At 56.3% G+C, this 13,464-nt stretch overlaps 2 protein-coding genes across 7 annotated transcripts in view; one reads left to right on the top strand and one right to left on the bottom strand.

The window, feature by feature from the left end:
• The window catches only part of SZT2 (SZT2 subunit of KICSTOR complex), a 52,161-nt gene extending 42,743 nt beyond the window's left edge, over positions 1–9,418 (top strand). For 2 of the 4 annotated variants that reach the window (XM_058717739.1, XM_058717737.1), the window contains exons 62-72: positions 19–218; positions 2,313–2,403; positions 2,549–2,629; positions 2,712–2,786; positions 5,220–5,433; positions 5,839–5,992; positions 6,146–6,268; positions 6,376–6,781; positions 6,911–7,027; positions 8,343–8,411; positions 8,548–9,418. In XM_058717739.1, the coding sequence (XP_058573722.1) occupies positions 19–218; positions 2,313–2,403; positions 2,549–2,629; positions 2,712–2,786; positions 5,220–5,433; positions 5,839–5,992; positions 6,146–6,268; positions 6,376–6,781; positions 6,911–7,027; positions 8,343–8,411; positions 8,548–8,691 (1,674 nt within the window). In that variant the 3' untranslated portion in view covers positions 8,692–9,418. Of the gene's footprint in view, positions 1–18; positions 219–2,312; positions 2,404–2,548; positions 2,630–2,711; positions 2,787–4,314; positions 5,080–5,219; positions 5,434–5,838; positions 5,993–6,145; positions 6,269–6,375; positions 6,782–6,910; positions 7,028–8,342; positions 8,412–8,547 lie in introns of those variants that run through there. The other 2 variants (XM_058717740.1, XR_009258173.1) reach the window with 2 other exon arrangements.
• HYI (hydroxypyruvate isomerase (putative)) lies at positions 9,411–12,262 on the bottom strand. Of its 3 annotated transcripts, XM_058717743.1 has the most exons (9): positions 11,876–12,262; positions 11,676–11,788; positions 11,218–11,300; positions 10,537–10,651; positions 10,284–10,362; positions 10,144–10,193; positions 9,961–10,030; positions 9,692–9,826; positions 9,411–9,571 (listed from the first exon to the last, which is right to left on the bottom strand). In XM_058717743.1, exons 1-9 carry the CDS (start codon positions 12,072–12,074, stop codon positions 9,498–9,500), a joined length of 918 nt encoding a protein of 305 aa, XP_058573726.1. In that variant the 5' UTR covers positions 12,075–12,262; the 3' UTR covers positions 9,411–9,497. The 3 variants fall into 3 exon arrangements, with proteins under 3 accessions (XP_058573726.1, XP_058573725.1, XP_058573724.1); XM_058717742.1 differs by lacking the exon at positions 11,218–11,300 and having other exon boundaries at positions 9,411–9,597; positions 11,677–11,788; XM_058717741.1 differs by lacking the exon at positions 11,218–11,300 and having other exon boundaries at positions 11,677–11,788; positions 11,876–12,207.
• Positions 12,263–13,464: the final 1,202 nt, after the last annotated feature.

The following is a 13,464-nucleotide window of genomic DNA, read 5'->3' as shown; positions in this document are numbered from 1 at the left end:
TAATCTCCACTCCCACAGCGGCGCCATCGCCCCGAGTCAGGCTCCGGGAGCCGCGAGGCCCCCGCAGGCTGCGAGCCCTCAGATGTGCCTCCGCCAGGGGCCCGTGAGGAGCCTTGGCTGAAGGAGCTGAGCTTGGCTTTCCTGCAGCAGTACGTGCAGTATCTGCAGAGCATGGGCTTTGTGCTGGTGCCGCTGCGGCCCCCCTCACCAGCCCGCAGGTGAGCCCGTCTCTTCCTCCCCCCCCGCTCCCCTCCGCCGCGGGCCAGGCCCCACACACCCTTGCTCTCTTCACACGGGTCCCGTTGGAACAACTGGGTTCTCGTGCACGTTCATCCCACCGGGCTGAACACATGCATGAGGATCTTGGACGCTTTCGTGCGGGCCTCCCGCACGTCGTCTAAACCTCACAGCCACGTTTGTACGCGGAGCCGTGTACATCCTCACAGGGTTCGTGCCCGCGTACGTCTTGTTGCATACGTGCCGGTGTACAACCACGCATGTGAAGCTCCCAGGCTTCTGAATCTGGGGCTTACTGATTCCTGGCCAGATCCTGCATGGGCCTCTCCTGGTATTTCACATGCTTCGTGGCCCAGGAAGCCCTTCGTGGCCCCAGGAAGCTAGCGGTCTCTCTCAACAGGGACCCCTGTGTCTGGCCTGCTCGTGGGCAGTTGTGACAGGCCTGAGTCTTGGGAAGTAGGCAGCTCTTCTGTCATCACCTTTCCTCTCCCCAGAGCACATGAAACATCCACAGCCACCTTCCCTGTTCTGTGTCAAATCTCAAATCCCCGTTTCCGTGGCCCCTGCTTTATGTTTGTCTCAACATCTGGGCCTCCAGAGTCTGTGTTCCCAGCCCCTTCCCAGTGGCCATGGGAACGTATCTCTTCACATGGCACGGTTACTTTTGGGTCTCCATGTGTGTGAGTTTATCAAGGCGTTCTCTCCCTCCTCTCTGTTTTTAAGCTGGTAAGTTGTACTTCCTTCCTCAAGACACCACTTGGCCCAGAAAGCCAATTCCAACTCCTTAGCATTTCTGAAACCAGCGTTCCAGCTGCCAGGCCTCCCTTGCTCTTCCAGGCATTAGGAGGAGAGGACAGGCCTGTGCCTCTGGGACCTCACCCCTCTCGTTTCTGGGCGACAGGGACTGAGCAGGAGCTCTGCTTGCTGTCTAGACAGGTCCCCCTAAAGGAGTGTCTCTGAGAGACTTCAGCGTCCATACTTTCCATTCAGTGAAGCTCTTCCCGAAACTCTGGATTCCTTTTTTTTTTATTATTTTAATTTTTTAATTGTTTTAATTGTTTTTAATGTTTATTCATTTTTGCGAGAGAGAGAATGTGAGCAGGGGAGGAGCAGAGAGAAAGGGAGACACAGAATCTGAAGCAGGCTCCAGGCTCTGAGCTGTCAGCGTAGAGCCCGACACGGGGCTCAGACCCACAAACCATGAGATCGTGACCTGAGCCAAAGTCGGACGCTTAACCGACTGAGCCACCCAGGCGCCCCTGGATTCCTTTTTAAAACAAAAGACACTGGGTTGAAAAATACATTTCTAGAGCAAAATTTATTGTCAGGCCTTCCTTTCTCATCAGTCTTTAACCACTTCCAATCGCTGCCTAAGTCTTGTCCCAATTTCCTTGAGGATTAAATGAGACGCTGCTTTTCCCCAGAGGCTTTGACACTCCCCACCCCAGACTGCCAGCAAGAACTCTGGCAGTTTATAGCTCCTGAAGTGATGAGTGTGTCCCACTGGTCCCTATTTCCCTTCTTCACAGTACCTTCCCTGCTTCTCTGCTCCCCTTGCCTCTGAGTGGAGCAGACCTATGGGACACTGAAGCTGCCGTTTCTTAGTCAAAAAAAAAAAAGCCTTTTTCCCTCTCAGCAAAAGTGCCTAACTACGGCCTCAAGCATGTGCTTGAATTTTCCTCCTGAAATCTTAGACGTGCATCAGCCTCTCCGTCCCCCCGCTCCCACTGCCCCCAGTACGCATCACGGTGTCTCCCCACAGTCCCAGCAGCCTCTCTCGCACCCTCACCTGACCCTCCTTCTCTCACTGGTAGAGCGAGGCCTGCTGTCCCCCTCCCCATGGAGTACTCCTCTGGCTTTCCCTGACCGCAGCAGCTGCTGTGGAGAGAATCCTGCCCCACGCTCTAGACCTGGACTCTGGTCTCGGCCACTTACCCGACACGGGAGCCCAGGCAGCTCCATCCCCTCTCTGGCCCTGTTTCCGCCCCTGCTTGCCCATGAAATGGATTCTAGGTGTGCAGGCCATACCGCCTCACCCGCTGGCCTACCTCATCCTCTTGTTCTGTTTCCTGCAGCACCAGCCGGCTGCGGGCCATGGCTATCCTTGGAACAGAGGGGCGTGGCTCCTTCTCCTGCCCTAAAACCAAGACTGACGGGAGCCCCAAGGTAATGCATCATTGTGTACCTTCACTGACAGTGAAACCCATGAGGCCCCAGACCCAAGCTAGCATCCCTGATCCTCCCCTGCTGGTTCAAGGCTGGTGAATCTCCAACCCCTGCCCCTGAACCCCAGTTTTTCTCCTTTCTTTAGAGCACTGGCTCTCCAGTCACCACCTACCACCTACAGAGGGCACTGCCCGGGGGCATCATCCTCATGGAGCTGGCTTTTCAGGTGAGCAGGAGGAGCACTGAGTAGGGAGAGCCAGATCCATCTGTCTCTTGCCCCCCTGACCTCATCTTCACCCTCTCTCCAGGGCTGTTACTTCTGTGTCAAACAGTTCGCCCTAGAATGTTCCCGAATCCCCATGGGGCAAGCTGTCAACTCTCAGGTATGTGGTAGGAACAGAGGGAATAGGGGGTCTTGGGCATACTCAGCACATCCCCAGTGTGCTGTGGCCAGTAAGAGGAACACAGATAGTCTGGCCCAGTGGTGATCTGTTGCTGTGGGCTGGCCAAGTCAGTGGTCATTCTGGTGCCACGACTGGGTCATCCACCCATCAGTGTCACTGTGTCGATGGCCCGGAGCTGTTATTCAACCATAGCACTGGAGGCAGAAGGCAGTCCAGCACCGTGGCTGGTCTGGCACTGACAGGAGCCTGGCACTGTGGTTAAGCCATAACCAGAGATGGTCAGCTAGCACATTTGAACATAGTGGGTAACCTGACACATGGGTAGGCCAGTGCCAAGGGCAGTCCTGGCCTAATCTAGAGCTGGAGACAGCCAGACTTTGTCAGTGTCATCACTAACACTTAGAGTGAGGACCAGAGTTCCCAGCCACACAGCATACCCCTGGCCCTTAGTTGTTATTTACATCCCTGTCGGCCTCAGGGCAGAGCCCTGTACCGGTGAGGGCCACACAACTCAGGAGTGCTCAGAATGAGTCAGAGGATTGAGTGAGGTCAGGGACCTAAAGCCCTCTGTACTTGAGTTAGTTCAGCTCCTTCAGGTCATCAGGCATGTCATATGAGGGCCTGTACCTTCTCTGTGCCTCTCATCTAGTTTGAGATCAAGGTCTGACTGGGCCTAGTCAGACTCCTCATATCTGGAATGCTCACGTCCAGCCCATAGATGGTTGCCTTTGACTTGAGTGTGGATCCCTAGTCCACTCATCACAAGATAAGGTGACCTAGAAAAGCGTGGGGACTTTACGTGCGGGAACCTAACTGGGCCAGAGCGCTATGAAGGGAGCTCTGGACGAGCAGGTACGCTGTCCGTGTAGTGCTGTACTGGTGGGGAAGACCCACCCCCGTGACTCTCTCGAGCTTCTTGAAGTCCTTGTGGCTTCTCTGCCCCTGATTTCCATCCAGTTTGGCTCGCTTTGCCCCTACTTGTGTAATCTCTGACCCTACTTAGATTTGTAAATTGTTTTATTGTTGCTGTTGTTTATTAAGTGTGGAGTATGTGCTCAGCGGAGAGTTTTCCTCCTGCTGCACACTTGAGGAAACCGATGTGCGTGGATATTAATTGCCTGGGCACATGCTAGTTGGTGGCAGTACTGGGGTTGGAATCTAGGTCTGGGGGACGTGAGCCCTAAGGTAACACATCATCGTGTGCCTTCCTAACAGTGAAATCAGTGATGTCCCAGACACCAGTGTCCCCGAGCCTTCCTTTCTTCCTCTTCCCCTCCTCCGTGAGCATCCTGTGACATTTCTTCGGCCGCCTCTCTGGTGCTCATGATAATCGTAGTCCTTGGTTATTTCAGTTTATCACAAGCTCTCTAGCTTTACAAAGACCTTTACTTTATATTCATGTACATGAGGAAACTAAGGCTGAGAGACCATGACTCAGCCAAGATCACACAGCTCCCCTGGCCCCTAGGCTGTCACTTCTTTGACAGCCAGTTATTTCCTTTCCTAGTAACTCCTGTGCCCAGTGCTTCTGATGGAATGGTCGTGTAGATTCCGCCTTCCCAGCACCGCAGATCCAGCCGCTAACACTCTCAGTGATGGTGATTTCCACCAAGAGAAGCACCAGCTCTGTGTCTCTGCCTTCCTTCCTTCCTCCGTTTGTGGTTCATTCATTCGCAGATCAATTAGAGGAGGCCTACCCCGGCCTAGCCTTCGCAGGATATCCCACATGAAGCTTTACAATTGAGTAGGAGTTAGCCACATTTGGGGAGCAGGGAGAGCAGCATTCCAGGCAGAGAGAACAAGCAGTTACAAAAGTGTGAAGAGAATGTATGATGTACTGGGAAGAGCGGTGCTTTGATGGGAAGGTAAAGCTGGAGAGATGGGAGGGGCCGGGAAAGACTTTCTAATAGTAAATTACACACCTGGCCTACCCGGATCACCCTGTTTAAAACTGCAGCTGCTTTACTAGATTTTCCACAACCCCACCTTCTAGCGTACTGCCTCCTCATTTATTCTGCCTAACAGTTATCATCCTACCTACCCACTTACTAGAACGGGAGCTCTTGAAGGTAGGGTTTGCTTGTTTCCCGCTGTATCCCCAGCACCCGGAACAGTACCTAGTAAGACACTGAACAAGGATTTTTTGCGTCAGTGAATCTGCCTCAGACTTTATTGGAATCTGGGATAGAGTGAAAAGGCCCATCTATCAAAATGGTCGTGGTTTCACGTCAACAGAGTCATGATACTGTATGAAACAGGGGACGTAATGAGGAGGGCTTACTCCGGCAGACGGGGTTCCCCAGGCCCACAGCAACAGGGTGAATCTTGAACCTCCCATTGATGGGAGAGAAATGGGAATGTGCTGGGCCGTGTGCCATATCCTGACCCAGTCCCCTGCCGCCACCTCCCCAGCTGTCCATGCTGTTCACTGAGGAATGTGACAAGGTGCGGGACCTGATGCACGTGCACTCATTCAGCTACGACTTCCACCTGCGCCTGGTGCACCAACACGTCCTGGGCGCCCACCTAGTGCTGCGACATGGCTACCACCTCACCACCTTCCTGCGACACTTTCTGGCCCACCACCCTGACGGGCCCCACTTTGGTCGTAATCACATTTACCAAGGTCTGTGCCCAAGGGCAAGCCAGTGAACCAGAAATAGACCACAGGGTGTCTCCAAGTCAGGGCCGACGGGACCACTTCCTGGGGCCAGACCTAGTCTCTGCACCTCCTGTCCTGTATTGTTAATCGCCTCAGGTCACTTGGACCCTGTCCCCATGTGTCTGGTTTGTGTCTTTATCTTAAGTTCTTCATGCTGTTTCACATCAAAGTTTAGATGCTGTGTCATGTGTACCCTGCCCTCTGTCTCTCCCGAGCCACTTTTGTCCCATCTCGATGTTCCACAGGAGCTCCCCAGAAAAACAGAGCCAGGCCACTTGTCGATCAGAGCCTTAGGGACTTCTAACCTCCTGCCCCACCCATGCAGTGTGTCTGTCCCAGGCTCAGCATCTCCTGTAACTTGCCCCTCAGGGACCCTGGAGCTTTCCACACCACTCATTGCTGCCCACCAGCTGTATAACTACGTGGCCGACCATGCCAGCTCCTACCACATGAAGCCATTGCGGATGGCGCGGCCAGGAGGCCCAGAACATAATGAATATGCCCTGGTATCAGCGTGGCACAGGTAGAGTGGCAAGGGGACACCAGCATGTGATCTGGTGAAGCTGAGGTCGAGGCCATCCTGGCAGTAGGGAGACAGAGTCTCGAGCAGGAGGGAGGAGGGGGTTGGCTTCATTAGAACCTCAGTGTTGGCATCTCACCCACCCTCACTGTACAGCTCTGGCTCCTACCTGGACTCTGAGGGACTTCGTCACCAGGATGACTTTGATGTGTCTCTGCTTGTGTGTCACTGTGCTGCACCCTTTGAAGAGCAAGGAGAAGCTGAGCGGCACGTTCTGCGGTCAGCAGATCCCCCACCTTGACTGCGCTCGTTGTCCAGCTCCCCTGTGCCCTTGCTCTGAGGTCTCCTGTTGCGATCACCACATTCCTACCCCTCCCGCCCCCCAGGCTGCAGTTCTTCGTGGTGCTCACCAGCCAACGAGAGCTCTTCCCCAGGCTCACTGCCGACATGCGCCGGTTCCGGAAGCCAGCCAGACTGCCCCCTGAGCCGGAAACTCCCGGGAGCTCAGCTGGTAGCCCCGGGGAGGCCTCAGGGCTTGGCCTGGCCTCTGGACCAGCTCCCCTGTTCCCCCCGTTGGCTACGGAGGTGGGCGTGGCACGGGCACGGCTGGCTCAGCTGGTCCGGCTGGCCGGAGGGCACTGCCGCCGGGACACCCTGTGGAAGCGCCTCTTTTTGCTGGAGCCTCCGGGGCCTGACCGGCTACGGCTAGGGGGGCGCCTGGCCCTGGCTGAGCTGGAGGAGCTACTGGAAGCAGTCCATGCCAAATCCATCGGGGACATTGACCCCCAGCTGGTAAGCAGCTGTGGATTCTGGAAGGGGCTGGTTTGGATACTAGGAATCCTACCAGCAGCCAGGGTAGAGGGTGCAGAGGTCTCGGGTGGCTCTGGGACAGCAGATCCAGCCCCATGGACCTTCCCCTAGGACTGCTTCCTGTCTATGACGGTCTCCTGGTACCAGAGCCTGATCAAGGTTCTCCTAAGCCGTTTTCCTCAGAGCTGTCGCCATTTCCAGAGCCCAGACTTGGGAACTCAGTACCTGGTAAGTCTCCCTGATCCTCCCCTGAAAGGGGAGACACAGCGGAAGTCCTCATCAGAGAGATGACAGGTGTCCCCCGAAGGAGCCCCAGCCTGCCTGAACAAGGTCTGCTCTGGAAAGAGGCCCAGATGAAATGGGACTACCCGGATCCATGTAAAACCCTTCGAGCACTTGACCCTCAACATGGGATTCGTGAAAACAGCCTAGAGCTCTGTCCTCAAAAGCTCACAAAAACACAAACCTTTGGCTAGAGATCCCGAGGGCCAAGCTCTGGAACTTCATCAGTGGTTGGTCTTAGGGGCAGGAATCCCAGAAAGGGCCTCTGGAGCTTTAAAGCCCCGTTACCCAAAGTGTGGTCCTCAGGCCGGCAGCGGCAGTGACACCTGGGAGCTTGCCAGAATGCAAACTCTCAGGCCCCACCCCAGACTCAGAACGTGCCTCCTAGCCTGATGCCCAGGGGCGTGTGAGACTGAAAGCACTGCCTGGGCCAGGTAGAAAAGGGTTCACGAGAGCATGGGAATTAAGAGACTGAAGAGGTGGGCCTGACAAAAGCAGTGGTTCTGGGGAGGAGACGTGCAGAAGAGGGCTTCAAAAGTAGGAGTTGGTCTGTAGAGAGGGGTCCTGCAACCCTGCTTGTGGAGAAGGGTAGTTTCAGGGTGGGAAGGGGCATCTTTGGATGTGGACGTGAGTTGGTCTAGCTGCAGTTGTGCAGGGGGTGTGAGCAGATGGGGTGCTTCTGCGGGTGGTGGGAGCCTGAAGTAGGAGCAGCCTTGGGGGACGGGTGACAAGTGGAGTCTGAAGTCGTGAGGCCCTCCCAGGACCATATTCTAGAAGGTATATGGATGCCAGGAACTGGAGCCCAGGAGGGAGACCTGGGCAGCATCTACATGAACTGAAGCCTGGGAGTAGAAGGAATCATGTGGAAGGGATTGCAGAGCTGAGCATAGGGACAGACAGACGTAAGTCCCAGGGGAGGTCAAAGAGATACGAGACCCAGGACAGGAGGCAAGGAGGGGTCGTGTCAAGTGTAGAGAACTCTCCTTCATTGATACACTTCGGCTTTGTGCGCGGCCTCTCGGTAGATGACCTCTGAAACAGACTTCCGGTCAGGCTGACTGGGAGTCAGTGAGGACGAGGACTGAGGTTCAGTTTAGAGACAAGGTCCTGGGTGACTGTGGAATGCGGGTGGGCGCAGGTTTGGTGATGGACGCAGGCCTTCCTCAAATGGGTCCCACTTCCAGAATGCCCTCGAGGAAGAGGGATGCTGCCTCAGGTGAGACAGACCTCACTCCCCACGTTACTTTGTCTTTCATTGCAGGTTGTGCTGAATCAGAAGTTCACAGACTGTTTTGTGCTGGTGTTTCTGGATTCCCACTTGGGAAAGACGGTGAGCACAGGGGGGAGGGGCTTTGTGTCAGCCCAGTGGGAGGCTCTGCCCGGAGCCTGCTGAGGCTGGGGAGCCCTGCCCCCGGTACCCACTCTGCCCTCCACTCACCATGGCACCCCCACCATGTTCCCCACAGTCTCTGACAGTGGTTTTCCGAGAGCCCTTCCCGGTGCAGCCCCAGGACAGTGAGAGCCCTCCTGCCCAGCTGGTCTCCACCTACCACCACCTGGAGTCCGTCATCAACACAGCTTGCTTCACCCTCTGGACCCGCCTCCTGTGAGGCCCAGACCAGTGAATGTCATCCTTACTCAAACCATGGATCTGTGAGACTGTCCACTTGAAGCAGGACTGACCAGCCCTTCTGGGCCCAGACACTGACGGACACCGAAGGCTTTGTGACTAGATCTCAGGGGCCTGAGTCGCAGCCTAGCAGTAGGAGCTGCCCCGCTGAGCACCTGCCAGGGTGACCGGCCCAGGGCTCCAGAGGGTCAGGTCAGTTCCCTGAGGTGCCCATCTCCTCTCAGGCCCCTGGACCCTCCCCAGAAAGGGACTCCACCTGCCTGCTGCCCTGGGGGAGTCCCAGGAATTCACACCAGGTGCCAGGCACTCCCCCCTGAGAGCTCCTCTGCCTGAATGCTGCCTCCCAAGTCTTTGATTGCTTTCAGCCTCCCTGCATTTTGAGCCCTCTGGTCTTCATTTCCCACGTGAACAGCATCGCCGAACATTGTTGTTGAGATAACGACAACTTGGTTCCCATCCCAGCTCTGCTTCTGAAGCCCCTGTGACCACAGGCAAGCCCCATTGCTCTCGGACCCGTGGTTTCTGGTGTGTTAATGAAGAGGTGGGCTCGAAAACCCCCATCTCCACAGTGACACTGGCACAACGGACTGGAGGACTTGAGTGTGAGCTGTACGTCTTCTCAACAGGAGGGAAGTAACCCAGGGAGACAGAAGTTTAGACACCGTGTGTCCTCCCCCCACCCAATAACACACAGAGGAAAACGTTCAGCAGGTGGTCTTTTAATTCAGGAGATTTGGGATGCTTGGTGCACTGTCCCACAGAGGCAGGTGGGTGCCGGGCAGGACCTCACTGGCCAGCCTGTGGGCGGCCCCGCCTATCCCAGTAGGAACGAAGCCAGTTCAGGCCCTCTGCTGTGTCTCCTGAGGAGAGAGGGAGGCCGTGGCATCTCGACCCGTGGGGAGAAAAACAGCCATGTCTGCTACCTATCCCTCAGAGCTCCGTTCCCCAGCCCTAGGCCTGGAGCCCCAGCACCCCCTCACCTTGAGGCTGGTACTCGCAGCCCACAAAGCCCTTGTAGCCTTCATCCTCCAGCAGTTGGAATAGATAGGGGAAGTTCAGCTCTCCAGGGCTGTCAGGTTCCCCCCGGCCCGGGACCTGTGCCACCTGCACGTGCCCTGGAGACAGATGTGGGCAGATGTGGGGCCCACGCTCCAGCTGGGGCCCGAGGGACAGATGCGAGGGTCTGAAGGGGTGGGAGGATAGAGGGAGTAACACAGCAGACAACAAGGAGCCAAGAGACCCCTCTCACCAACAAGGGGTAGGAACTCCCGGATGTTTCCTGTCAGGTTGCCATCCATGATCTGCCAGTGGAATATGTCCTGCGTAGAGATTACTACAGTCAGAGGCCCTGCAGGGCCCTTTCCCTCACCCCATTCTTCCCAGATGTGGAGAACACGGGCCTTCTGTGAAGCACTCCCTTTCTTCCACTCACCATCTGTAACTGGAGGTTGGGTCTTCCGACCTTCTGTAAGATGGCTGCCGCTGGGAGAGAAAGCGGGGAGGGGGCCGTGAGACACAAGGAGAGCACAAGGATCACATGGGACTGGAGGGGGTACAAGGCTGCAGTCCTACCCTGCTGGGGCGTGTCCAGGAAGTACTGAGGGTCAGTGCTGCGGGTATTGATGGGCTCCAGCAGTCCCACGAGGCTCTCCTAGCATGGTGGACCTGTGTCCCATCAGTCAGTCACTGGTGAAGCCCCTCCCCGTTCCCTGTGAGCTGGGCTAGTGCCCGGCCTTGTGCCTCATCTGTTCTGCCCACCGTGTGCCCCTTCTGCACACATGGGCATTCGTGTAAGTATCGTGTGTCCGTTTGTTCTTGGTCTCACCTGAGCCAAAACCCCAGCCGCGTGCCTCAGGTTCTCCAGAAAAACTGTCTCCATTTCACTCCTGACTGCTGCTCGGTCAGCACCCTGGGGTACTCGGCCAGCCATCACGTGAATCCTGGGGGGAGACAGCACTGGTGGAGGCTGGGGAGTCCGTCCTGGAAGCAGGGCCCTCCTTTGGCTCCCTGTGGGCATCTCCTCCAGCTGCCTTCCCCCCATCTCCCCTGCTGGTGATCTATCACCTGGCAGTGATGCCCTCCGGCACCCTCACACTCCATGGTCAGCCTGAGGCCGTGCCCTTCCCCAGATGCCTTCTGAGAGACACCCCGTCTTCCTGCTTCAGAGACCTCTCACTCGGCTCTCCCTGTCCATCTCCTTTCCAGTGGTCCTCTCCTCAAGCTGTAAACATGTGTCAGCCTCCCTTTCTAGAAATTATTTTGACCCTTTCCCATGAGTATTCCATGCTGCTTGTCTCCACTTCCTGCATCTGCTCCTTAGATTCTTCCCATCTGCTTTCTGCCCCCACCACTCGCCAGTAATGACCCGTTTCCAGTTCCACTTCAGCCCATTTGCACTCGGTGGGATGTGTTTATTTGATCAACCCCATGGTGTGCCTTCTACCTCCTCCTGTTACCACCTGATCTTTCTCGGCCACACTCAACTCCAAAAGGTCACATTTCCAACCTTAGGAATTGTGCTGAGCAAACGAAGCCTTCCCCGGTCTCTCTCCGCTGCATCCTCGCCTCCAGTGCTCCTTCCATCAAGAGACCCTGTTCAACATCACTACCTGTAAGAAGCTTCCTCTGATCCCAGACAGGTGCCTACTCTGCTCCCACAGGTGCCATGAACTGACCCTTCCTCAACTGGATCTCTGTATGTTTAGCTGGCTACCTCCCTGGTCAGACAGCCCCCAGCTCAGGATCCCAGGATGAAAGAGTAGCAAACAGGAGAACCGCACACGACAGATAAAATCCAAAGGCAACTGACAAAGGACCAGGACTGAAGGAGTGGAAAGGCCAGTGCGCTCGGACTCCGAGCTCTCTGACCTGGCGTCCTGTTCTCCCAGACCCCAAACGTGAGGCAGGGTCTGGGAGGAGACAGGGCAAGAAGGGGAGGGGGGTGGAGGAGAAGAGCATAGGATACCTGGGACAGCCCAGAGCCTTGGCGTACAGCACCGCCTGCTCCAGCCCCTCTCGGAAGGCCGCTTGCCTCCCGGGAACGGCCCCCAGCCCCATCTCCCCTTTCTCTCGGTCCCCTGAGGAGAGAACGGGCGTCAGCTGCGGCTAGCGTCCCCGGCGCTCCCCGTCCCCCCCCACCCCCCGACCGCCGCCCCGCGGCGCACCGGGGGGCGTGTTGATCAGCACCAGCCGCAGGCCCGCTTCCCGCGCCGCGCGCGCCAGCGCCTCGGGCGACTCCGAGTACGGCCAGGCGACCTCGGCGGCCTCGAAGCCCGAGCTGCCCGCCGCCCGGAGCCGCGCGGGGAGGCCGGGGAGCTCGGGGAACAGCCACGACACGTTGGCCGAGAAGCGGAGCGGAGCCATAGCGGCCAGGGGACACGCTCGCGGGGCAGAGTCCGGGGCCGGAAGGCGGAAGCGGGCGGGGCGGGGGCGGGGCGGGGCGGGAGGCCGACCGAGCGGGGGCGCGCTGGCGCTGCGAGCCGAGCCACCAGCCGTCCGCGCCTGCCTTTTCCGGTTAGAAAAGCAGCGAGCGGGGAAAGACCGCGGATGGTCCAGAAAAGTGACGTTTTTCGAGAGGGGAGAAGGGGAAAGGCGGGGAGAGGCCAGAGGGCCGAGCGGAAGGAGCTGGGTCCGGGCGTGGGCGGGACAGCCCCCCAGCTGCGCGGGGCAGGCTGGGCCTGGGACTCCTGGGCCGAGAGCCGGCGGAGAGGGGCGAGAGAGCCCAGTTAAATTGGAGAGACGTGAACTTTAGCAAAGACTTAGTATTTTCCCTCATTATAAACACTGTATCTGTTCTTTACGCAGTGTTTGAGGGCTACAAGACCAAATCGGGGGCATTTAAATCACCAGTCAGCGCACCGCTACCCATTAACTCTCCCTTACAGATTAAAAAACTAAGTGCAGGTTTTTTTCTTAGAGACTTCTGATCATACTGTACATACAGTTTTATGGTCTGCTTTTTAATTTAATATGATTTTGTGAGCATTTCCCGTGTTCTTCAATATCCTTAAAAGTCCTTGCATTTGCTGCTCATTGTCGCATACCCAGGCAGCCCAGAATTTATCCTTTATTGATGGTCATTAGGGCTTTTCAATATTTGTGTGTGTGCGTATGCTGTAAAAGTACTTTAAGGCACCTCTTGGTTCCATCTCTGAATCTTTTTCTTAGGTTCCTTTGAAATGTCCATTACAGTATTTGCCGGCCCAAAGTCCTGTAGGAAAACTGGCCCCACCAGTGGTCTCTGCACTGAGGGGCTATGGACGGGCAGTTCCCCCTTATCCCTAACTGATTGGGCCACAGGAGGACGTCTGATCCAAGTGCAGCCAAGGCTTCCGCTGGTCTAAGACCCCTTACTTGCCTGGTTTGGGAAGATGATCTGGCCAATCAGATTCTCTTCTTCAAGGTTCGTAGGAGATAGTCAACTAAGAGGTGGTCTTGCCGGAAGATGATTGTGGCTGTAGAAACAAAATAAGCAGGAGTCAGGTGGAAAGCTAGCTCAGAGATGAGGGTAAGCAAGCACTAGAACAGTATGGGTAGAGGTAGCAACTTGAGAACCTCTGTGTAGAGTCCCCCAGGCTAGCCAACCCCACAGCTGCAGGGGGGACTGTGCACTTCCCAAGCTGGGATGTTGACTCTTAGCTGGGCTCTTGTATTTGTAGCCTCTTCATGTTTCTTGAGACAATTCGAATGCGTTTATTTCATCCTCAGTAACCCAAACGATTGGGCAGGTTCACATGGTCAGCAAATAGGTGAT

This window comes from Neofelis nebulosa, chromosome 2 (assembly GCF_028018385.1).
Source record: "Neofelis nebulosa isolate mNeoNeb1 chromosome 2, mNeoNeb1.pri, whole genome shotgun sequence".
Classification (NCBI taxonomy): domain Eukaryota; kingdom Metazoa; phylum Chordata; class Mammalia; order Carnivora; family Felidae; genus Neofelis; species Neofelis nebulosa.
Note: the sequence above shows the minus strand (reverse complement) of the source record. Positions and strands in the feature narration are given on the sequence as shown.